This window comes from Labrus bergylta, chromosome 8, assembly GCF_963930695.1.
Source record: "Labrus bergylta chromosome 8, fLabBer1.1, whole genome shotgun sequence".
Taxonomy (NCBI): domain Eukaryota; kingdom Metazoa; phylum Chordata; class Actinopteri; order Labriformes; family Labridae; genus Labrus; species Labrus bergylta.
This window is the reverse complement of record NC_089202.1, coordinates 12,436,447-12,459,896: the sequence shown is the minus strand read 5'-3', so window position 1 is coordinate 12,459,896 and position 23,450 is coordinate 12,436,447. Positions and strand designations below refer to the sequence as shown.

The following is a 23,450-nucleotide window of genomic DNA, read 5'->3' as shown; positions in this document are numbered from 1 at the left end:
TCAAACTGATTGTTTATCGGGGCTCCACTGAGCACTGAAGCACCATCACAACAACGAGGCTGCAAGAAAACAAGCTCGCGCACAAGGCGGCAGCCAATCAGCGGGCCGGTTTCTCTTCAGCATCTTGGAGGGACTGAACCATCGAGAACAGACAGATCAGAGCTTTTAAGGCAGCAGCGGGGAGGAAAAAACACTTCGAGACACCACGACGCGCAAATATGATTTTGTGAACCTGAATGGGAAGTGGAGGATAACAACACAAAGGTGATTCAATTTAATTCGGCATGATAACTTTCATGGCAGATGCATTATTATGTTTTCTTCTCTTGCCTGTTTATCCCCCCCCCCGCAATATCTGAAACGACAAATGCGATGACAGCCTACACAAATTCACTTTTTTTGCATTTTTGTGTTATTTTGATAGACGTCCCTGCCTGATTAGGCTTCTGCATGATGGTTATCTATAGGCTATAGTTTGTGCTGTGAATGCATTTTGTGCTGTAAGGACGCATGGCAGCATGCATTGATCAGAGTCGAGGAAAACATGACAGATTTTTTTTTTTTTTTAAACCTGTAAAGCTCTGTTCTGCATTGGCAGAAGGGTCTGACAATAACAAACGGATCACGTGCACTCTGTGTGAATGTTGGCATTTGCTAGTTTATGTAACATGTTTCGTTCAGACACACCAACTGCTGCAGCCACGTCCAGTAAGAAAAACATAGGCTTTTTTTTCTTCTCTGTTTATCTTCTAAACGCTGGCTCAGTGTGAACCACAGTGAGGGTTTCTCCATTACGCTCCAGCATTGGTTAGAGAGAATGATTGACAATTCATTAGACCTGTGGCTGCAGCCTTTCAAGCCAAACAGTTAGGTTACATGTAGGTAGGCCTAGTTACATAATTATGTATAAAAAAAAAAGGGATTAATGCCCTCTCTTATTAGCTCCTTGATTCTTTGTGGATTAAGCTCTGAAAGATGACAAATGGAGTAATAGGATTTATTTCAAATGGATGTCATTATTTTTGTACTGCTAGCAAATAAATCCACAGAATAAGACTTTAAATTCCATTCTTAGAAAAGACTGCGTTATGTTATGGTGTGTATTCTTTCTCTGTGAAGGGTTTTGTAGCTGCATTTCTCCCCATAGGTTGAATTATGTATGCATGAGGGGAAGACACACTCAATGAGTTTGTCCCAGATTTTTACTGTTGTAGGTTTTATTGCACTGGCCCAGCAGCCTTCGGGTTCTGTCACAAGCAATTAACCTCAGTGTGTAAGTTACCCTATTTGTTTTTGTGATGACTCAATCTCAGGTCAGGTTTACCAAATAAAGCTAATGCTCTCCGGCAAAAATTAAGTGTTGTAGTCTGCCTTCATTGTCTTAAACAGTGTCAAAGCAAACTAAGATTATTTATTTGTATTGACCTTTACATTAGGAAGGAGTTGTGTTTGTCACTGGTTTGGATTTTCAGTGTTTATAGCTTATGCATAAGACATTGCTTTATCAGAGACTTCAGATGGCATTTCAATGACATTATAAAGACTCTGAAATAAGTTATATTAATTAAGTGTGTCGTAACACAACACAGTTCATAAATCTTGAACTGGATTCCGCTCAGAGCGAATGTGCTCCTGGCTACACAGACCCTTTCTCCATCTGAGCCATGTCAGGGACACTTCTGCTGTCTCTAGCATCATGTATTCCTCACAAATGTGGGGTTGCATAAGGACCCCCGTGCTTCCCTCACTCTGCCTCATACCTCTATTTGGCTTGCTGCTACTGCTGCCAACAATAACCAATGTAGCCTGTTTCCAACATCTTGCTTTTCTTCTGCACAAGGCTTGCCAAGATCTTTGACTCACACAGAGCGGTTAAAGGGTTTAGGGAGGTGAGGACTACTGACGGAGACATCGAGGTGGTGACCTCAGATCTGTGCTTCAGTGCTGCACCTTTCTTCTGTGTTTTTGGAGAGGAAGAGTGAGAGTTGGAACTGGGAACAAACTTGAAATGGTTTATAGGGTTAGTGATGTGAGGTGGTAGAATACTGACACAGTGTTGAGTCCATGTTGAGGGAAATGCCCTTCATATTTATGTAATGATTAATAAACCGCCATAAAGAATCAACTTGTTCATTTCTGACAGTGTGTCAATTCCACATGCTGTCTCCAAACCTGCTGGTGTGTACCGACTATCAAATTGTCTTAAAAAAGTGCTAAGTATAATTTCCTTTAACGGCAGGACACTGTATTGTTTATCAAAACCTAGAATGGGGCATTTATTGAGACTGTTTTCAGCTGAAGTTAGACAACTTTGGTGTTGAAATATTTAATAGTTACATTATTGTCCTTTATCGGATAGTTTGCATTGTAAATGCAGAGAGGAAACAGGAAGTACACAAGAAAGCAGCACCACTGGTCTGTTAGAATACCCATCTCAAACCTCTACAGAACCCTCATATTTGGATGAACTCAAAATGAACTACAACAGCATTAAGCGTGAGTAGACCACCAGCAGGGTCAATATTTCCGTTTTCTATTAGCACATTTTAAAATGCAACCACTATATATGTGCTTCCAAAATATGAGCGTTATATGAAAATATGGTCATGTTTAGCTTGAGGGTCATCATCTCAGCTGTCTATTTATTATTATTCTTCCACGTGAGAATTATTCCACACACTTAGCAAAGGAGACAAATCCCCATCGTCACAAACATTTAAATCATAATTACATACTTGGACTACTTGCCTTGAAATGGCAGCATTTTAGAAAAAAGAATTGTGAGAAAAACTGTATGTCCTATTTATTTTATTTTCCTGAGTCTTATTTACTCTCTTTACAAAGTGGTGTAAAATGTGTTTAACATATTTACTTTTGCCCAATCGAGGCCCATGTTCATTGTAAAGTATGTGTCACCCAGTACTACAATGGGGCTCAATAGGTCTGATGCTAATGTTATTACAATCATTCTTTACCACCATCAATATTGTCTTAATTATTCAATCAGTCATTTTATTTCACTTCATCCTTGGATGAAGCTGAAGTTTTTAATATCTTGTTTTGCGTACATAAAGGTAAACTCCAGCACATTGTCTAACTTTCATAAAAACATTCATTGGTAACGCTTGGGTACTAGACCTTCGTCGGGCAAATTTGCCTAGTACCGAAACGTTGCCAATAAATGTTTGTTTGCGACTTAGACAGTGTGCGGGAGTTTACCTTTAGTTTAGTTTAGTTTAGTTGCACATTTTTTGAAAGAAGAATCAAACAGAAAAATAAAACAAATAAAACAAATAAAACACACGTTAAGTTTTCGATAGACACATTGCTCCCCTTTCTTAAGAAGTAGATATGTGACGTTTTTTCAATTCTGTTTAATGTACATAAAACATCCATGTTATACGATTATAAGTAAATTCTGAAAGGTGAAGAACTCCAACCATTAAATGTTTGACACTTTTTTCAAAATTATCTTCATGAATACGCCTTGAATACGTCTGACTAGATTTAGGGCAACAATCAAGGTTCTTTTGCCCAGAGGTGTAATTACTGGTATCATAAATCTGGCGGACATGTTGTTTCCTAGATGGAGGTCAGTCCTGAGCGGAGTGGGGATCTTAAGTGTGTTAATGACGGTTTTTACTGACTGACACCTTCACATTCCAGAGCAGCAGCCTGGAAATGATGCCGATCCAGATAGAAAGCAGATGGGATCTCTTTGTGCCCACGCATTACGATGGCATGATGGAGGAGAGGAGGCTGCTGTTAAACACACACACACACACCTCTCTCTCTCTATCTCTTTCTCTCTCTCTCTCTCTCTCTCTCTCGTTACTCTTAACTGCCAAACAAACAGTAAAACACAAAATGTATCGTTTTGGTATTTCAGGATGCGTGTCGTTGTCTGCTGGCTGATCTCCTCCCTCGAGAATGAATAGAATGTTCCAGCGTATTGTTGCTATGAATAGATGTGGTTCAAAATGGGTCAATTTATAGCCAAAGCACTCATCTGTGCAGTGTTTTGCCAGAAGGCGAGTGTATGTAAGCATGCTGTCATCCAGTCACAGATTTGTCTCTGGAGATCTGCCCTTAACCAAATGGCTTCTCGTTTTTTTTATGTGGCAGTGAGGCAGAATTAAAGGCACAGGACAAAACCAATATAAAACGATGGTTGTAATTGACTTTTTATTTAATATTTCAGAGAATCAAGTTAGCTTAAAAACTCCCATATTGGTAATCTAGCATTGCTGAATAGACTTAAGTCTATACAGTCTGCAATAATATGATTAAATAAGCTGTCAGAACTCTACTTTCCCTTCAATCTCTGTATGTGGTCTTCTTCAGGCCTCTGAATTCAAAGCAGTGATTATGACCTCTCTCTCTCTCTCTCTCGCTCTCTCTCTCTCATGTATTGAACATGATGTGGTTTGAAGAGGCTCGTTCTACTGAGGACTCAGTCACTTGAGACTACTGACTATAAATTGGTGTTTGAGAATGAAAAGACTCCTTTGTTTCACTCAGATTTGGGTGCTGTCATTGAAACACAATGGGGCACACACACAGCAGAAGCTTACCTTTTTAAGAGGATGTGCATCCCCACAGAAAAGTAAAGTGTCAGATGAAACCTCAGTGTGGGTAATGCAGGAAGCCACTGCATGAAAATAAGAACTTCTAAACATAGATCACATGAAAACACAGACAAATGACACGTAACTGTTCCTTTGCATTACCCATAATCCCCTTGATTGTACATAGATAAAACACCTACCAGAGGAATTGTAGTTGAACCCCTTATTGAATCACTCCATCAACAAAAGTTACATATATGTTTGTTAACATTTGTTTTTGCAAAAGCCTTTTACTCAGCAAAACCCCCCAACAGATTCTCTTCTTCAAGCTTCTCAAATGTTCTGATTTGCTGCTTCCCTGATCTATATGATCCTCAATTGAACATTATTAGTGCATTAACATGTTGGTTCTGCAAACATGTAAAGTGTAGATATCATTTTAAGCTCTTTGAATCTGTGTTGTAAGTGTTGAGGTATTTTAGGACATTTTAGAGAAAGTAATCAATGGTGTCACACCGGTTTGCCATTTCCTCAATTGGGTTATTCAAGGGTCTCCCAAATGGATTTGTTCTCATACAATACTGTATGATATAACAGTGTCTGATTTGTCACAAACTAGTTTTCTCTTGTGCCAATTTATGACTATAGAATAAAAACAGTTCATATACTTGATCATCTGAATTGGGACATCTGCCATTTTGGTTTTATTTTTCACAAAACCGAATCCAGATTGGATTTTTCTCAGAATTGTTTGCGACACAAAAGTGAGAAATTCCGAGATATTAGTTCGACAAATGGATTTGGAGTCACTAAAAACACAACTGAACTCCTTTGTGGATCTTTTTCCAGATCTCATTAGAAGCGGGTAGACTAGACATCCGACTGCATCGAGGGAAGCTTGATTAGATTGCATTTAATTACAATAGATCAGTGCAGCACACATTTACAATCTCACTGCAGTTAACTAACATGCAAACGTGCTCCATCTTCATCTCTTACTCTGGATTAATAGCTGACTATATAAAATAAATGACATGCATACTTTATGATATTTGCTTAGAATAAAAGGCTGTGGCCTGAACAACCTCAACAACTCTTTCTGGATTGACTTGGCCCGAGCCCTCGATGACATATGACTACAAACCCCTGCCATCAATAGTGGTACTCTGCGATGTCACCATGTGTGTCTGTGTGAAGAAACAGGCATGGGCCGGACAGAAGAGCCACTAGTGTTGGACAATAGGTTCCCAGTGTGTGCTGCTCTGAATGCCATTATTCATAGACATTAATCATCTCTTCTCTCCCCCCCCCCCCCCCCAAGAATCCTATCTCGATGATAATGGCTTTATGCTGTGTCAATCTTGGAACTTTTGTACCAATTTAAGGGTGGACTGTACTAAGCGAGGTCATAGTTGTGATTGTTGGCCACAGGGTCGTGGAAACAAAAACCCGTCGCTACACATGGTGTCACTTAGGGTGAGTGAACACTCTTCATTGGTGACTTGAGGGACCTGTGAGACCCATAACTGGAGCGGCAGTTAAGCCCACAACATCTCTCTGCGGTTTGCGCCTTGTTTTTATCTCCTTAAACTGGATTCAGTGCCACTGTAACTAGATTGTTTTAAAGAGTTTGTTGGAGGGTTCTTTGCCACGGCAACACTCATCCTTTAAGGATGCTGCGCTAAGCATGGGAACAGCTGAAAGGTGAGGAGAGAACCAACACTTTCTGTAAATATAGCAGAGAATTACATAATCGTAGTAGATAAGGCATCAAGGCGTATTTTTGCCCTTTTTTTGTATGGCTGTAATTTGATTTCCTTGCATCCTCATTTAGGAAGGGTGACTAACATAAGCATTTTAGATGTGGTTCAAGCGTAAGGCTAAACTGAGAGGGAGAAATGCTGCTGCTGTGTACAAAGAAATACAAATGAGGATGATGTTGTGCTTGGAGAGGAATCCCTGAACCCAGACTGAATGAAATCATCGTCTTAAGTGAGAATGGAGGTGAAGAGAAGTGAAGTCGTGTCTTAGGGAATACCGCCCTAAAAAGATGTGTCACAACAAACAATTTCTAACATGGAATTGAATTATGAGGAAGAGGATTTTGAAGTTGTGGTAACTGACGGGTTCCTTTAAAGTATAGCCTTGTTTGTGTGACAGACTGGAATAGATGTTATGTCACAGGTAATTGTGAAAGATATAAGAGTGATGATGAGGAGTGTGTTATATTTTTCTGGCAGGAATTTTGAGTGAATTGCTTTGATTTTTATTCCTTTTTCTATCCACCACACACACACACACACACACACACACACACACACACACACACACACACACACTGAATGTTCAAACACATCCCCTCACAGTATCCACCTCCATTCTGATTTTTCCACAGCACAAAGAGAAAACTAAAGTCAGCTAATTCAAGCACTCTTCAGAAGGAACCAAACTCCTGCACGAGCATGGCAGACCACAAGTAAGTTTTAAACTAGTTACATGAGCCTTCACTTTCACAATTTTCTGTTTTACTTCAAATATCCATCTGCTCCCTCGGTTCCTTGATTTGTGTGCCTTGGAATTCCACTGAGATCTATTAATATCCTTCACCTCTGTGCCAGAACACGAAACACACCTGCCCATTCACAGGCAGTGTGACCACAGAAACACACCTCAGTCTGGACTGTTGAAACTTTGCTGTGTAACACAGAAGTACTGCAAAAGCGACAGCCAAAAGACAATTCTGCAAGCTGTGTCTTGACATGCGGGCAGGACACACTTTAACTTCTGTGGAAGGGTTTGTCCATTGTAAGTCTTGCAGAACAGGGTTGGATCAGATGGATTTCAACCGAAGATAAGGGTGGGATTGAATGTTGCATTTTGTGTGCACCTGTTGAATTTGATTAACTTCATGAGACTTTCCTGTAAATCTTCGTAACCTTTTAATTCTGTCACTTAAATGATGTGGTTCAGGTGTAAGACTAAGCTGGTAATTTGGTTTCGAAGACTAATTTCACCTCAACCAAAAACAGCCCTGTACACCCCAAATTGATTACTATCGATTGTTTTCCCATTCAGAGCCAACATAGATGACTTCAAAGTTCAAACAGCCAAGCACCCTAACATGAGCACGGTCCCTCTACGGCCACATAATGACCAGTCTAGAGACCGCACGTCCAAAAGGCTTTCCACCGAGTCTAACGGGACCAGTGAAGGAGGAATGGGCTCGTCCACACCGGTTGAGGTGACTGCTTTGGAAGAGTCATTTCGTCGTTTCGCCATCCACGGTGACACTCGCGCTACCGGCAAGGAGATGCACGGCAAGAACTGGTCCAAGCTCTGCAAAGACTGTGGCGTGATTGATGGCAAGAGTATCACCCTCACTGATGTGGACATTGTCTTCAGCAAAGTCAAGTAAGAAACGAAGCAGACGTTTGGTGCTTTGAAATGGTAAATTCTTTAAGGTTATCTGTGCTGCTGCTTCTCTACAAATCGCCTTACATAAATCTGTAGACATTACAACAAGATTAGATCTTGTTGCAGGCATGCCTCTACAGGAGTGTGTTCTTTTTACAACAGCAGCAGAGATGACAAAAGGCTTAGTCACCCAGATCACATGCCCGAAAGGTCACTTAAGTGCTGCAGACCTCAGAGCATTGTGGTTGTAAGAACAAGGAGGTGAATACTGAGACAGACTTTGAACCGTAGGACTGAAATACAAAGGATATCACTGTTCTACTTTATTATTTTCATTAGACTATTAAATCCATCATCTCAACAGACAGTAAGCTCAAACAGGCACAGACATTATTGAACTCTGGCTGACTGAAAGGTCAACCAGAAGGGATTAGAATGAATGAAGGTGTCAACCAATTGCTTTATTGCTTTATTTATTAGCGTCTGCAGAGATATGGTATGAAGCAAACAGTGTTGGTCAAACTGAAATAACCATTGGCACGATAGAATCAACTCTCAGTCACATTGTCTGTAGTTATTGACTTCCATGTTTCCAGGCAGTTTCCTTTTGAAAGATGACTTCGTATATTAAGTTGGTTCATCTGGAGCTGTCCATCAGAAAACAGCCGCCAGAGCAAGAGGCCAAGATGGCTCATCCTGCACCTCCTCAGGCTAGTTTGATTCATCCTTTACTGCTTGATTTAAGTGAAGTAGAGTCTAATACGAAGCTGTGACCTCAATATTGTTTCACAGAGGAGGCACAACTTTTCATCTGTACAGCTGTGCTTATGTTAAACCAGTCTACTGAGTGTCAAACTGTTTGGACTGGTAGAAAAATAAGTGTAGATGTCTTGCCGGGCTCATCAAGTGTTATAATTTCGGCCAAATACAATAAGAGAAGTTCACGCAGTTGAATAACAGGCAAAGTATAACGCCGCTGCAAGAGAGAACTTGTTATTAAAGAGATTTTCCTTCAAATACAAAGCAGCTTTGAGCCCCTTCTTTATTCTGGTTGAACGTTTTGAATAAAGATTGTTCTGCTACAAGGCACCAGAATAGAAGAGTGTATGGCTGGAAGCCACTCATCATCGAGTCTGGAGAGGAGAAGCCCTGAAAAATGTCTGCTTGGAAATCTCATGTTGATTTACTGGATTTTCCATCTTCTGCTGGTGTGTAATCACAGTTTCATCTAAGTCACTTTGTGTGCACATGTTTACACAGGAGAATCCAAAATGGTTTTTAGTGTTATTTGTCTGTTTGAGACTGTTTGATGCTGTCTTTTTTTAACAAGGATGTTTAGGAAGGATAAAGTATTTTAAAAGCAGATCCAGGACATACCGATTACCACTACTACAAACATTTAGTGAAGTGAAAACTAAAGCTGCAACGTGTTTTGTGATTTTGTGTGAAATTGTAAGATATAATAGCTTACTTGAAATAAATAAATACAATTATGATAAAAACAAACACTCAAAACAAGTCACAAGAGCTTAGAAATGTCAACTTAACCAACTATGTCCCAGATTGAACCCAGTGCCCAGGTTTATTTGTGCATAATAACAACAACTTTAAGTCATTGTTTTGCATATTCTTTCCACTCAGGAAAGGTTTGTCTGCAGGATATAACAATGCAGAATGCATCATGCAGACAGAAGTATTTCATGTAGCCTGCAAGTCTTCATGACTGGCATTGACCAACAAAGCAACTTTCAGAGTCGTGCGGTTATGCAGTTGAAAAGCTAAAAGCTTCCCTTGTTTTTCTTGATTTTCAGTTACAATAATCAACACCTTCACTGTTGGCATGGCAATGTGTGTTTATGTTTACCGCTGGGGAAATGTTCTTGGCGAAACACAGAGAGGAAACTTAAAGCTGGCTGTGGGACTAAAAGCGTGTTTTCATGCTGCTCCATTGCAGAGCAATATTTAGAAATGTGCAATGCTGTAACCACATGAGGGATTTAAAGGTGAAAAAAAAAAAAACATGTTTCCTGTCACGCACGTTTTTCATGGCGAACCTGTTGTGATATTTTTTTACATTCTGTCTTTGGATGTGTGACTTGCTTGTGAATTTGCAGCCTCTGTCGTCTGAGGCCTGCAGGTTCTGATTAGGGTCCAAGATAGTTTAGCATGCATTCAAACCAGGCTGCAGTGTTAATGAGTAAAGTAGAGAACAATCTAATCAGACAGTGATCATTTCAGATTTAAAGAGAGATGCAGACTGGGGGGGGAGGGGCTCATTTTCATACAGTTTCAGACTCCTGGCTTGGCTGAGGCGTGGAGGGCTGCCATGCCATAGAGGCAGATTCACTTTCCCCTTAATCAGTGTCAAAACTCTTTGCTTGCACACGAAAAATGAAACGTCCTAATGAGCACTGACTGATCGCAGTATGGCTGAATGAATCCTTGTTTATCGGGGGTATGGAGGTCTGCTGAAGCACACTGAGTCTATGCTGTGCTGTCTGCTTGGAGCCAGAACACCACAGCATGAAGTATGGATGAGGTAGAAATCTGGTGTGAGCTAATTAATCGGTCATGGTTACAGTGGCTTCATTTTCTAGGCTTTAGTTTTGTTTCCTCATCGCTGAACACGATTGTAGGCGTGAGCATATTTACATGAAAAAAAACAAACAACTGTCAGCTACTGCGTCAGATCTATATGGACCCTTTACTGCAGATGGTTGAACTAATGGAAACAGACAGCAGGTCAGCTACAGTAGAACCGTGAAAAAAACTTCAGTTCCACTTGCCCTCCAACCTTTGTCTGTTTTAACTCTTATTTCAGCCTCCTCTGTTTCTAATTTGCTACACAGCTTAGTCATTCTTACACTTTGGAGAGTTACAAAAAACAACTCCTTCTGGAGAGATCTGCAGAGAAACCCCAGGTATCTTCCTAAGATAGAAACAGCAGCTGGAGTTTCAGTTTTCTCCTGACAATAGACAGCATGGAACAGGCGCACACGACTGAAGCTCTCAAATATTTACCACTGAAGGATCGCCCAAACAAAAAAAAAGGGTCACTGGATGAGGTGAATTAATAATAAACCCAAACATCTCTGTTAACTGTAGCTGGTTGCTATGACAGCAGGTTGCCCGGGGAGATAGCAGGGTTTATAGGTAGTTGTTTAGGTGATTAATCACCACGGCAATGGCTGTTTGTGTTTGTGTTACTATGCACTTTTAACGTGGCTGGGCACGTGTCCAGTTCAACAACTGAAGTAAATTAGAGACTGCTCAGAATTTTGTCTGTTATGGTTTTTCAAGGGTAACAACTTTTTGACATGAGCATGTAGTGATAAGAGAGGTCTAAATGTCCTTTTACTGGAAGAACACACATCAGGGCTCTGGGTCCAGACTCCTGGAGCTGAACTTTACAGCTTTAAATATAAAGCATGATAAAAGAGACAGTCCAATATACAGTCTACAGGTGAATATGTGATGTGTGTGTGGAGTTGTTCAAGTACTGAGTCACACTGGGAGACTAAATCCAAACAGTAAAAGTTTTTCTCATTGTTTATCTTTCAGGAATACCATCTCCATGCTGTGTCCTCCATCTGCCATGTTGAATTGATCACACATGGCTCTGTGTACACTACTGTCTGTTCTCTTTTCCAGCTTTAGAAGCTGTAGAAACTAGCTGCTGATGATGGATCACAGCTAAATACAGTAACATAGTTGACATTTCTGGTAGATGAATGTGCTGCAATGTGACAAGTAGTATCCAATATTAAAGCTCCTTTATTTTATCCTACATTTCAGGAAGAAATCCAGCCGTAACATCACATATGACGAGTTCAAGGTTGCACTGGGAGAGCTGGCCAGGAAGAAATACAAAGAAAAGACAGGAGAGGAGGCTGAGGCCGAAGTCTTCAAGCTGATTGAGGGGAAGGCACCCGTCATTGCTGGAGTCACGGTAAAAAGCCTGAATATCACCGACTTAATTCACCAATACACCCCAGCAGCCTATTTCCTCTGATGTTGTGAAACTTATATCAGTGTGTACTGCTGTGTTCCAGGTTGAATGGTTGAATAAATGAAGGGTATCTTGCAATCGTTATTGATTCTCTCATTCTCCAACATTGAGCAACTTAGTAGACAATGGAATCTGAAAATTAGGAGTGAGTTCAGGTCACGTGTCAAGTAAAAAAACCTATTTGATGACCCTATAAGGTAACATTAGACAACAGCTGAGGTTAGCACATAATGACCTTATCAGCTAAAATAACATCAGCAAGGAAATGAGGCCGTTCCTATGGACCAATGTGGGGTAGACGTCACAATTACTATACAGCAGTTGCAAGTGTAGAGAAACGTGGAGAAGCAGGCCATTTCCCTGATATAAAGGGGAAAATGTCAATGGACAAGAAGAAACAGAACCTCTGTTTCAATAGAACACCATTGTTGAAATCGCCCCCTGGAAGAAAGATGCAGACGTCTTTACATCTTGTATTGCTGCGTTTTATGGCTTTGTTGTAGGTATTTTTTTTAAACACATCTGGTACACCCAAACTGTTGGACATTTTTTCAAAACATAGAGCTTTCTTGCGACATCCTGGTAGGTCTTTAAACCGGCTTCATAGAGCTGAGGAAAGTGGGACATTGTTTTGTTGTGATCTGAACTTACCTCCTTCTAGACGCGCCAAGTTCTTCTTTACTTCAGTGCAGCGCGCACAGATGGCGAGCTTGCACTGCACTCAGCTCGGCGCAGATACGCTCTCATGCCGCAAAACACATAGACAATGAAAGTGAGCAGCACTCACTGCATCCTATCTGAAAGGCTCTGAAAAGTCTTTTGGCTTCACTTGTCGGGGAGCTCTTGTGCTGTCCATTCTTCATGGTTATTATGACATAAAGTATGTTGTTTTCACTTACAATATTACCTGAATTTGCTGCAGATTTTCACTGTTCATTGTCTTTTTAGCTGCTAATGAATGGAGAAATGGTTAAACCTTAAAGTATTGTCCCCTTACCTAACTTTATACCTCTTACAACTTGAGTCACAGCACTATAACATGAAAACAGCTTTTATACCTACCACCCTGAATGTTACCTTTGACTAAAAATGGTATTTAAGCAAATATATTCACTCACTGGAAATCACAGAAAATAAAACTCAAATATTTTTGAAACTTCCTCACAGAGAGCCGTGGCTTCCCCAACCGTGAGCCGTCTCACGGACACCAGCAAGTTTACAGGGTCGCACAAGGAGCGTTTTGACCCCACCGGGCGCGGGAAGGGTAAGGCGGGAAGAGAAGACATAGTTGACACTTCAGGATATGTCTCGGGATACAAACATCGAGGGTCCTATGAAAAGAAAGTGAATAAACCCACAGAGGGCAAACCCATGTGAGGCCAAGGGATGAGGAATAAACATTTGATCAACTTCTAGGGTCATTTTCTATTAAATGAGTCCTCAAAGAAAGCACAAAATAATAGGATTTCATATATTTTCCCACCCATTTATTTTTATTTTATGTGTGTGTGTGTGTGTGTGTCCGAGAGAGAGTTTTTTAAGTTCCTCTCTTTGTGAAGTGTGAGAACTGGAAAACTGTTTACATCTATTTTTACAAAGTCATCACCAGCTGGTACATTCCTGTCTCATTTCTAAGTTACTGCCAAACACTGAAGAGAACAAACGAGAGAAACTGCTATGCTATGAATAATGAAGCGTTGTTATTATGATAGGGCCTTAGAATATTTATTGAGCACAATTGAGACCACATGCCAAGAAAAAACAAAAGCGTGACGACAGTTTGATGAATTACAACATCGCACTTTTAAATGGAAATGTTTCTATTCCCGTATTCAGCTAATAAGATGCATTTTAATTTGATTTGCAGTTTCAGTAATTGGCATGCATTTTTTTTAACATATAATGGATGACTAATTCTTTTAAAAAGCTTTAACTGGTCATTTCATCTTTAGTGTAAATTGTTTTTTTGCCATCCCAAACTGTTAAGTTTTCCTAAAATCTACTGTTTATTTGTTATTATTGTACAAACTCAGTCATTTCAGTAATATGCCTTCAACACAGTCCAAGAAAAATGAAGTGTTTTGTCCATTTTTTAAAAGTTTTTTTAAAAAAACAATGTAGTTCACTGTTAAGACTGAACATGTTTGACCTTTGCCATTTCCCCTTCCTTCTGTGAACATGTTGAACAGACAAAAAGCAAACGCCCTTCTGTGTAAACCATTTAAATAGGTCCACTTTAACACAAGTAGAAAAAAAAGAAGAAAAAAAAAGAAACAGGAATTCCTAATTTTCTCCGTGGCTGTTGTTGTCCATGTCCCATTTTATGTCTACCCACATACCATTTTGCTAACATGCATTTAAAATTTGAAATTGGTGAATTCAGCTGAAGAAGGAAGCTCTGACCAGGGGAGATGAGCTCAGTTGTACAAGATTGTATTTTTAACATTTTACTTATATTTCCTCATCAGATTTCTATACTGTAGTTCTAATATATTTGTGGTAAGATTGTGTATATTCTAAAAAGAAAAAAAAAATAGCCACATGGCTTAATTTATCACACTGGCCTCGTATTTTTTTTTTTGGTATTGCTGTACTTTGTGCATGTTCTGTATATTGCATTTGATTCAGAAGCGTAAAGATGACAGTAGGCATTCGTCATTTCTGATATGCTGATATACTGCTGTGAGGACAGACTACTGGACACACTTCAATGTTGTCTTGCTAAAAAAAGAAACCCCAAACTGTTCAATCATGATGAAATCTTGTATTGCTTGAAATGAATATATATCGACCTGTACATGTTCAAAGTCAGCTTCACATATTAATGCGTATTTGCTTTCTTTCGGTGAAGACTTGGAGTATTAGTGGTATGTCATCCAAGGCACAAATTCAACTTCAAACTAAAGCAGGTTTTTACTGTTGTATTCTTCATTACTGTGAGAAAAAGGGAACATTTGCAAACAATTAAAAATCCTTTTGTAGAATATTTTTCCAACATAGTGACAGTGTTTGTCACACACTACCTGTAGCCTCAGCTGATGAAGAATCGTGCATCAAAAAGCAGCTATTCGTGTTTTTTTTTTTCCCCGTCTGCTGCAGTGGTTCGAGTATGACCTGTTTTCTGTGCTTAATGCCAAATACTGTGCACCTTTCATGTGGAGGAACAATAATGACTTATTTTGTTTTTAAATAACCTTTAATGTAATATTGTGCCCCAGTGCATGCAGTGTTTTGTTCTTGTTCTTTAGACCTCTTAATGTATGCTCATGATTTGTAGTGCATTATTGAAAATAAAACACACACCTAAGGACCTCTGCTGAGTAGGTCACAGGGTGTCAAGTCCAAACACAATGTTTTACATTCTCATTGTCTTTTTCAGGAATGCAGCACATTTGCGTACAAGTAAGCAGTAGCACCAACCAGTGACCTGTAACAGTCACATCAAAGTAAAAAGCCACATTGGGTTTATGTAGAAACATACATGCTCTAACCTGCTTTTTCCATGGCTTACATTAGTGTTTGTGAGAGGAAAGCATGCAGCTCTCTGGCCCTAAGGCTGAGGTATAAATAAAGTCAGTGCAGCTGGAGTCTGGATGCATTCATTCCACTACAGCGTACAAAGCAGATGGAGACACGAGTGACCTAAAAAAAAAAAGGGGGGAAATGGCATAGAGGTACAACCTTTTCACTGATCCAGAAAATAAATTACAACCGTCTTGCTAATATGTCCCCCAATTAACCTATTAAAATAAGAGACCTTTGACACTCCTTTACACAAACCAAAGCAACGGTTTTTCAAGATAATATTCACTGAACTATAAACACAATAGCTTGGGACATAATATGCACAAAAAAATGAAGGAAAAACAGACTGGAGCTGCTGGGCATCATGCAGCGAATGCAATGCTAATGTGAGTCAGCGTAGTTGGGCTTTGATATTTTTTTTATCCCGGTGTGCATCTCTTCATTCAAAGTCTCCTTCAAAGATCCCCACTTCTCTTCAGCTCAGCTAGCAAACATTCATTGGTAGCCACCAGGGACCTACAGTCATACACAGAGAATAAGTAAATCAGTTGTGGGTTCATCTTTGTTGGTGTCTAAAGACAGTAGTGACGACATGCAGTTGCTGCATCTCATTACCTGTGGTTTTCTTGCAGCATGTTCGACAATTCCTTGACCGATTCTGCCTCCTGCACTTTCTGCCTCAACCCCTCGATCTCTTTCCTCAGCTCCTCCACTTCTGACTGAGCTTCTGAGGATGTGTGAACACAAGGAGTGAGAGCGTGTGAGAGAAATACAGAAAGATGCTTACTCGTGTGTCTCCCACTGGGATTTACACCCACCTTTAATCTGAGTCATAGGAGAACTTTTCATCATAGACTTGAGATATTGTCGCTCTAACTTGATGAGCTGTTTCTGCAGAGAGACATTTTCTTCCAAGACGATCCTTAACTGCTCATTGAGTTTGCCCTGAGTCAGTCAGAGTAAAGACAGTAAATACATGGTGCTTATCAAAGCAACCCTAAAGCTCAATGTTGTTGTTAGAACCCTCATCCACTCACGACTGCACTGCGAGCTTCCTCAAACTGAGATGAGAGGTTACGGACTTCAGTTTTGTGTTCTTCCTCTCTTGCAGCCCTTTGAAAGCTCAGCTCATCAACTTCCCGTCTTAAGGTCCTGACCTCGGCCTCTCGACTGGAAATATCGTTTTCCATCATGGAGAGGATCTGGACTGCCTGAGCTAGAGCCAAAAATAGAAATGATGAAAAGACATTCAGGCTCTTGGAATCAAATCGCACATTCCTTAAACCAAACTCACACAGGAAGTTGTTGTTTTGATGCAGCGACTTCTCCCCAGTCCAGTGTTTATCCACAAGGTTGAGAAGCATCTCTAAGGGTTTCCTGTAACTACCCTGGGACATGAATTCAGAGATTAGTTGGTTTGGGAAAAGAAATAACCTCAGATATGTTGATTACAAGTACCTAGGAAAAACAAATAATGATTCAGTTGAACTTCCCACCCTTTGTTTCTTTTCCTTCTGCTGCGGCAGGCTGCAGCCCCCTTCTGTTTTACTGAAGCTGGAGTAGGTCAGCCTTGGGGGGTGTAAGATGGGGTTGGAGGGGTCAGAAAGATTCAAACCAGGTCGACGTGGACTTGGAGGCCGGATGTTAGTAAATGAAAAGCTATGACGGCGACTCTGATCTGGAAAAAGTTGAGGACAGAACTTCAACAACTTGAAGAAAACAACATTTAGTAGTTGTTTATTTGTATCATCTTACAACATGTTTTATTATGAACAGACGTCCAGCACTTACCAGGGTTTGGGGTAAAATGTCCCCTGGCTGCACGTCTGGTTTGATTGGCGGTGTCCTTTTGCTTTTGTTTATCAGGTGCAGGGTTGTGTCTCTCAACATACGGGCCGAAGGACACCTTCGGTCTTTCAATCACGTTTAATGAGGTGGAGCATTCTTTATGAGGCTGTTGGTTCACGTGTGACACTTTGGACTCTGTTTTATCTGGTCAACAGAGAATGGCATAATAAAACAAAGACATTAAAGTTCCATCGATAGACACATTCAGTTCATAATGAAAATACAGAATACAGAAGAATGGCCTTCTGTCGCCCCCTAGTGGTGGTTTTATATAGCGTCAACAACAAAGGGCTCATCACTAGTTCAGGAAAATTACCCTCTAACCACAAAGTCCTGATTGTCTACTCTCATCACTGAATCAAAACCACATATTTTATGTGTTTAAAAAATGCCTTTGTTTGATAAATTGCTCATGGATCATTATTTCTTTGCACCGCGTAAATTCCATCATAAATTTAATATAAATGACAAAATACTGTATATCACGATTGAGATTGAAGAGTAATTTACAGAATTTCTTACTGAAACTTAAATAACTTACCATATTTTGAGGGAGGATACCTGAGGATGGATTTAGCATTTTCCTAAAAAAAAAAAAAAAATCCATAAAGTTTAACCAATTCCATGTACTGACTGTTAGATTTTTTTTAACCAAAAGTTAAATGAGTATTACCTTTATTGGAGTAGAACTTCTCCAGCCTGTAAAATCTTTAGATTCTTCCTCTCTGGGTTCTGACAGAGAAATCAGATTTAAATACATAGAAACAAACAAACAAAGACCAAATTCTACTGTTTTAGAATTGAGTATAAATGTATCTTTCAACTTTGACATCCTACCATTTGCTTTCTCGCAAAATGCAGAGAGGGCCCCAGTTTCACTCTGATCTCTCTGATCCTTCTCAACAAAATTCAAAACAATATCATCCGTGTCAGTGACGAGCGAGAGCCTCTTGGCTAAGCGGTCAACTAAAGCCAGTCTCCTGTTGCATCGTCTGGAAAACACAGACAATGTCAGCAAGTGTAACTCAAGCAAACAGCAGACTCATTTTGATAAAGGAGTAGATAGATCTAGGTTATTATGGCCATTTGTAAAGGCTGATGGGAAATGTTTTACCAAACTTTTCCAAAGGTTTATTTTCCATTTCTCATATTTGATCCAATAAGATTTCTGTGCATTTTCATTGAGTAAGACAATCAATGATGGTACCTTTGGTCAGCAGCCAGATTCAAAGCAGAGCTCTTCTGCTGAGGTAGAAGATCAGAGGAGAACTGCATTACTGCAGCTTTTCGCTCAGTGTCTCTGACTGAACAGCTATCTGGAAAGTAATGGACCATGAGTTATGCTTAAAACTGACCTAAGAATAACTAAATGTGCATTAAGTCACCATATCTTACCAAGTTTGCGCAGATTGGGCATAGCATGTACCAGATAGGGGCGGTAGTTTGGGTAACGTTTGGTCACAGGGTTAAGCCTGAGGTCAAGTTCTCTCAAAGCTGGCAGCTTAAACAGTTCCTTTACCTCCTCAAGGGAAGGAATTAAGTTAAAGTAGAGAATCAGCCTCTCCAGCAACTTTAAATGTTGAATACCCTGAAGAGGATAAAACACAGTTTGTTTTTTAAACGGGATTGAGGCACAGTTACTATCACATTATAACAACGTCAGCCTTCCACATCTTCAAATTAAGTTTTTAAAAAATTGTGTTGTGCAAGGGAGGCAAGTGTGTACTCAGAAAGAGTCCACTTTCTAAAGAGAGGTCATGAATCTGAGTGGTGAGAGTTGGGTTTGTCATTTAGTTGTCAAGTAGTACAAAATCATACTATGCGTCAAGACATTTAACAATTTATAGGTGACTTTTAAAAGACACCAAATTAGTTTCATGTCTATATTTGGGTTGAATGTGTGTGAAATGTTAATTATTAGAAACATCTTTAAAGTGAATCAATTAAATCATGCAGGCATCCTTTAAGGAGTTATAACAAGCCACACACAAAATAATAATAATAATGTGACTGTCAGGCCATTTGGAAGATCATCTAACAAACCCATATCTGTTTTACACTGAAATAAAGTGTTAAAAGTTAATAATTTTAACCTACCTGAACAGACAGGAGCGCGTTGCATGAGAGATCCAGAGACTTTAAACGGACAAAGTTATTCAGTGAATGTCCCAGGTGTCTGATCTTCTCTTCATTGGTCCCCGGGAGGCTCAATGAGCGGACATCACCTGTTTAACAAGTTCAAAGAAAGACTGAACTGTATTTTTTGAATCTCGCAGCTGGCTCATTCTGGTTAGCTTAGCCATGGACGCTTACACTGCTTAACAAATAATAAACGCATCGGCTTGGGCCTCAGTATAAGCTAGTATTTGTTGAATTGAAGAGTTTGTATCAGCATGAGATATATATATTATTATTTTTTTACCGAGACATGGATGATGTAATTGTAGTCTGTCCCGTATCCATTGCTCTGTTACTGTTGTCAAACACTCCGCGGCCATACTTTTCGAACTTAAGCTGCCTTCAGGTACTATCGTAAAAGTCAGGATCGTCTTCTGTTTAACCATTATGTTAGGAGATTGAACTGTAACTCGGTATTTATTTTTGAATGTTAATTGCACAGCATTGTCTCGTCAAAAAACAACAACAAAACAACGTCTCCAGAATGATACACGGTGTACACATTTACAGAAGAACAAAATATTAGTGGCATTAGAAACAAAAAAAATAATTTCCTTCCGTCTGTTAGCAAGCCTACACGTCTTTCCTTCATGGTATAGTGTCAGACTTTACGAGCAACAGTGAAAGCATCTCTTTGTGGCATGCGCACTGTCCATATCCGGAACTTGTCACGTGTCCAAACAAACGCGCCTGTGTTTTGTGCTCTAAGTTTGGTTTGAGGTCTGTGTCAGGCAGTGCAGTGACTTCAGTAAACATTGGCCAGTCTTTAAGACGCATACGTCAGATATATTAGTTCCCTTAGAGGCGTTTAGTGGGGGGAAATAAATTGTGTTGCCGTTAGCAACGGTTGCGTGGAGGTGTCACCACGTAGTGTCCCTCGTACTCAGGATCAATGGCGTCCTGTGAGTGGATGACGTCCTGTACAAACATTATCTTATCTGCCACAGCACTTCACTCTTCTTACACACTCTTTAAGGTAGGTCTAATTTACAGCAGTGTGAATAAGTATTTTTGTAGCTGGCCTGATTTGAAGTCACTGTGAGGAGTTTTTGCTGTTATGAAACATTGATACTGACTGATGGCTCTAACTTGACCATCAGCAACATGTTAAATATTTTCACGTTGTTATTTTTAACGCCTTAAACCACTGCAAGAGGGTAGGTGTGAGAAAAGACAATTTACAGAAGAAGGAAAAAAAAACACCACACTTACGCATACAGGACATGATGTGCAAAGAGATAAAGGTACCCAGATAAATACCTGCAACTGTTTTGATTACTGAAGAAGTCATTTTCAGGCACAAATTCCAAACATGCTTCTCCTTTTTTTTTTTTTTTTTAAATTATAGATAGCTTTGCAGTGTTGTTTCGTTTGTTTTTCCAGCCATGTCTTCTTTAAGTAAAGTTAATTTGGTAACTCTGAATATTGTTCTGTTGGTTGGAAAAGATTAAAAAAGTTCCAGTGTGTCGCTCTTGATTCAGGGAAATCGTGATGGGCACGACAACTTTTTGTTGTTGAGAAAACAGCTTGTATCTACCATGATCACTGATATTTAAAATAACTCATTATAGTTGTATTAGCATGTTTCTTAAGCTTATTTCACTGATTGGTTTACGTTTTATATTAGTGCATTTGATATATTGAAGATAATTTTCCTTTTACATATCAAATACTTTTGTTTTTTTAGATGTACCAAAGCAGACTTTTCCTTAGTTGGGAATGAGATAATTAATACATTAATGTATAAAATGTCTCCCTTTGTCATTTTCTTCTTCCTCCGCATCCACATTTCTCTGCAGGATCACAGGGCTCCATCAGTAGGCCTCTTCCTTCTTGGACTCTCTGCAGCACTTTGCCTCTTGCATCCCTCCAGCTCATACCTCACGTCTATCCAGAGGGAAGCACAGTGGGCCAGTGAAGTTCTGGCTCCAGCTCTGGTTTCCTTTGACTTCCTGTGGCTCAGTGAAGATCACAACACAGCACATATTCTCCTGTGTGGCTCCTGCATTCTGCTGGGACTATGTGACTGGCTGTCGGTCGAAGCTCTCACTTTGATGACACGTTGCCTGGGCCTGTCCTCCCTGTCCTGCTGCCTGACTGTGTGTCTGTTTGCGGGTAATGCTTTAGGAGCCCTGGGTGGTGTTGCCCTCAGCCTCCCATTGCTGGTAGCTCCACCAGGTGGAGAAAACACTTTTTTGCCACTAATTTATCCAGGAGCCACCGAAGGACTCATAAAGTGTATTTTGAAAGGATTCATGTCTGTTGGTTGTTGGGCCTCCACAAAGGCCCTTCACCTTTTTCTGTTGGATGTCACAGGCATTCACTAACATAAAGATGTATTGAGGCACTAAGTGGACCTATGCAAATCATAAAGTGCCAACTTAAAAGCCTTTGCAAGGAGATTTTTGGTAAAGATTTGAGTGGGCTGAGTTAACTTTATTGTCGTTACAACAAACTAAGTTAAGCTTTGACCTCCTCATAATTCAACTGACAGAATAAGACTCAACACTACAAAAGAAAACCATCTTATACAAAACACTTAAGAAATATCAAACTTATTGAATCCATTTGTAAAAGTGCAGCATCTGGGTGCTGATTAATCCACAAATCCATTAACAGAAAAAAAGGCAAAACTTTGTAATAGACTAACCAAGCAATGTTTGTTTAATGATTAAGTGATGATCATACAAAAACACATCCAGACTTTTTACACTACAGGTGCCTGGTTCACATTTATAAGCTCTTAATATTATTAATGTCAACATGTTTGCACTTTAATTTTCTTTTTGATTATTTCCAAGACTTTCAAGCAGGCTGCGCTCACTCTCAGGTCATCGATATTCTCCACACATCTCTGCTGACACTTTCGGTGTTGCAAAATCTAAAATCATGCAGCTGCCTCCGACTCTCGCTCGTGTTTGCTTTGCAGACTCAGCAGTATCACAGTTTAAATATCTGCAGTGGTCGAAGCTCTAGGCCCTGCTCTTACCTCACCATGCCCACACTTATCAATGCACTTTTTTTTTAAAACTACTTTTTGGGTTTTTAGTGTCTATTACAGTGACTGTTGAAGTTACTGCCACTTAAACAAGTTCTGTATTATTCTGTTTGTCCAAAGTGTTCATAATAAAATTCATTAAAATTCATAGTGGACGCTGCAACCCCTCTCTCAGGATTTCAGAGTGTTGAGCGGCTGCAGCAGCACTTTTGCTGCAGTGTTCGACCAGCTTGCTGCATACCTGTGTGTGGGACAGTGCCTTTGTCCCACCTCAGGGTACGCAGGTTTGTAGGGATGCTTTATTTAGTGAACACTTCTGAGTGTGTGGTGCCAAAAATGACTGATTGTTGAGCTCCCTGTGCTTTTTTGTAAATGATTTGAATTCAGCTAATGTGTGTGTTTTTTGGCAAGAGGGAGAAGTGTTTTAAAATAGGTTATGTGTTGTACTTTTGTTGATTTTTTTTTTTTGTTCCGAGGAAATGTTCTCTAACAATCATCAAATAAACAATTTAAAAAGATGATCCTAAATCACCCCAGCTGTAAGATTATTGATTGAATTTTAAAACATCTTGTATTCCCCAAATAGTGTGCAACTTGTAGTCATTGCAAACAACTCAATATCAAATCATAATAATTATATATTTTAAGAATATTAAATCATATATCCACATTATGCTCCATTTTCTACCTTGGATCCGACATATAATCCACCACTGTCTCTGGCTGCTGCTACCGTCATCAACCCTCCTTCCCCTTCTCAATCTGTCTCCATTCTTGTAAGCTCACTCCAGCACTGCAGCGGATCCCCAATCTGCACTGAGCATGCTCACCACAGCTGCAGCCTGTAGATTGAGCAAAGTGGAGAGGAGGTGGAGAAGGAGGAGCAAGGGGAGGAGAGAGAGAAGGGCAG

General features: G+C 39.9%; 2 protein-coding genes across 4 annotated transcripts; one reads left to right on the top strand and one right to left on the bottom strand.

Annotated features, from left to right (window-relative positions):
* Positions 1 to 82: 82 nt before the first annotated feature.
* On the top strand, positions 83 to 15,342 carry LOC109994970 (tubulin polymerization-promoting protein). Of its 3 annotated transcripts, none has more exons than XM_020648512.3 (5): positions 83 to 264; positions 6,964 to 7,044; positions 7,644 to 7,979; positions 11,778 to 11,931; positions 13,159 to 15,342. In XM_020648512.3, the coding sequence occupies exons 2-5, from the start codon at positions 7,031 to 7,033 to the stop codon at positions 13,366 to 13,368; spliced, it is 714 nt and encodes a 237-aa protein (XP_020504168.1). In that variant the 5' UTR covers positions 83 to 264; positions 6,964 to 7,030; the 3' UTR covers positions 13,369 to 15,342. The 3 variants fall into 3 exon arrangements, with proteins under 3 accessions (XP_020504168.1, XP_065814304.1, XP_020504167.1); XM_065958232.1 differs by lacking the exon at positions 83 to 264 and adding an exon at positions 5,999 to 6,044; XM_020648511.3 differs by lacking the exon at positions 83 to 264 and adding an exon at positions 6,085 to 6,272.
* cep72 (centrosomal protein 72) lies at positions 15,026 to 19,867 on the bottom strand. Its single transcript, XM_029280172.2, has 14 exons — positions 19,787 to 19,867; positions 19,462 to 19,589; positions 18,760 to 18,952; positions 18,572 to 18,680; positions 18,202 to 18,356; positions 18,038 to 18,096; positions 17,906 to 17,948; positions 17,308 to 17,508; positions 17,013 to 17,194; positions 16,811 to 16,904; positions 16,554 to 16,732; positions 16,335 to 16,461; positions 16,132 to 16,243; positions 15,026 to 16,032 (listed from the first exon to the last, which is right to left on the bottom strand). Exons 1-14 carry the CDS (start codon positions 19,860 to 19,862, stop codon positions 15,972 to 15,974), a joined length of 1,719 nt encoding a protein of 572 aa, XP_029136005.1. The 5' UTR covers positions 19,863 to 19,867; the 3' UTR covers positions 15,026 to 15,971.
* Positions 19,868 to 23,450: the final 3,583 nt, after the last annotated feature.

What these genes read in the sequence shown, in the direction of transcription:
- cep72 (XM_029280172.2), bottom strand. Translation starts at nt 19,862, where the DNA reads ATGGCCGCGGAGTGTTTGACAACAGTAACAGAGCAATGGATACGGGAC. An exon ending in ACATTTTACCCCAAACCCTG is followed by an intron (nt 17,195 to 17,307) that starts GTAAGTGCTGGA and finishes AACTTTTTCCAG; the next exon opens with ATCAGAGTCGCCGTCATAGC. An exon ending in ATGCTGCAAGAAAACCACAG is followed by an intron (nt 16,033 to 16,131) that starts GTAATGAGATGC and finishes GTATGACTGTAG; the next exon opens with GTCCCTGGTGGCTACCAATG.
- LOC109994970 (XM_020648511.3), top strand. An exon ending in ATTGTCTTCAGCAAAGTCAA is followed by an intron (nt 7,980 to 11,777) that starts GTAAGAAACGAA and finishes CCTACATTTCAG; the next exon opens with GAAGAAATCCAGCCGTAACA. An exon ending in CCGTCATTGCTGGAGTCACG is followed by an intron (nt 11,932 to 13,158) that starts GTAAAAAGCCTG and finishes ACTTCCTCACAG; the next exon opens with AGAGCCGTGGCTTCCCCAAC.